Raw genomic sequence first — 1,134 nt, 5'->3', positions numbered from 1 at the left:
GACTGCCGCTATCTTCAAAGATTGGTTCCATCGTTCATTCATACCTGAGGTAAGTTTTAACTCGTATTTCAGTAGTTTACAACTTATGTATGTGTGTTACAACTTATGTAGGTAACGAAATTTTTCACAAAAAAAGGTCTACGAGTTAAGGCTGTCCTTTTAATTGATAACGCTCCATCGCATTCACCTGAGAATGAACTTAAAAGTGAAGACGGCTCTATTTTAGCAATGTTTATGCCACCCAACGTCACCCCCCTTATACAACCCATGGACCAAAATGCAATCAGGATTACAAAACTTTATTACAGAAACAGTCTTTTGGCTTTGGCTTTCACTTAAGGACGCTATTATTACCCTTGAATCTGCATGGAATAAAGAGGATGAGGCTGTGCTATCAAAATGCTGGAACAATGTTTTGAGTATGCTTGAAAATCAAGAAGATCCTGAAGATGAAATTCCTTTGAATATCCTTCGAAGGAACTTGAATATGAATGTGGGATACTTGGAGCAGAGCGCAGCCAATTTTTTACAAAACTTGAGACCTGAGGTTTGTTTTATCAGAAACGTAAACTCAAAAAAGTTGTATTTACTACATATTTATATTCACTGCAGATTGGAATCTCTGCTTGCGGCGTTAGAGAATGGAACGAGGATGCTATTGAATTCAATGAAAATGAAATACAAGAAATATCCGACGAAGACGACTATACTGTAGAGTCGCAAAAGACGATTACAGCAAGAGAAGCTATTGACATATTTAATAATGCTTTGGAATGGCCTGAAAGTGAAATGGTTGAACAAAGGGAATTAAATGTATTAAATAACTTAAGGGAAAAAGCAATTTTTAAGGTGGTTGAACAAAAGAAACAGCAAAAGAAGATTACCGATTTTTTTCCAAAATGAGCTTCAATTTTTTATAAAATTAAAATATGTATAATATGAAATTATATCTAAACTGTTTTGTTTACATGCAACATTGTTTTACTTGTTGTTTAATAAAACAAGTTTATTTTGAAGTTTAAAATAAAAAAAAAAATAATTTAATACTACATTTTTTCGTTTTTGCACCTTTCGTAAATATGAACAATATCGCAAAAATTAACAGTCCGGTTTTTAATTAGTTCATATTATCGC

General features: G+C 32.7%; 1 protein-coding gene across 1 annotated transcript; it reads left to right on the top strand.

Annotated features, from left to right (window-relative positions):
* LOC120779872 lies at positions 1 to 903 on the top strand. Its single transcript, XM_040112225.1, has 3 exons — positions 1 to 49; positions 112 to 547; positions 613 to 903. Exons 2-3 carry the CDS (start codon positions 278 to 280, stop codon positions 901 to 903), a joined length of 561 nt encoding a protein of 186 aa, XP_039968159.1. The 5' UTR covers positions 1 to 49; positions 112 to 277.
* Positions 904 to 1,134: the final 231 nt, after the last annotated feature.

Source organism: Bactrocera tryoni, unplaced genomic scaffold (assembly GCF_016617805.1).
Source record: "Bactrocera tryoni isolate S06 unplaced genomic scaffold, CSIRO_BtryS06_freeze2 scaffold_11, whole genome shotgun sequence".
NCBI lineage: Eukaryota > Metazoa > Arthropoda > Insecta > Diptera > Tephritidae > Bactrocera > Bactrocera tryoni.
The sequence above is the reverse complement of the archived record's forward strand: the minus strand, read 5'-3'. Positions and strand labels throughout refer to the sequence as shown.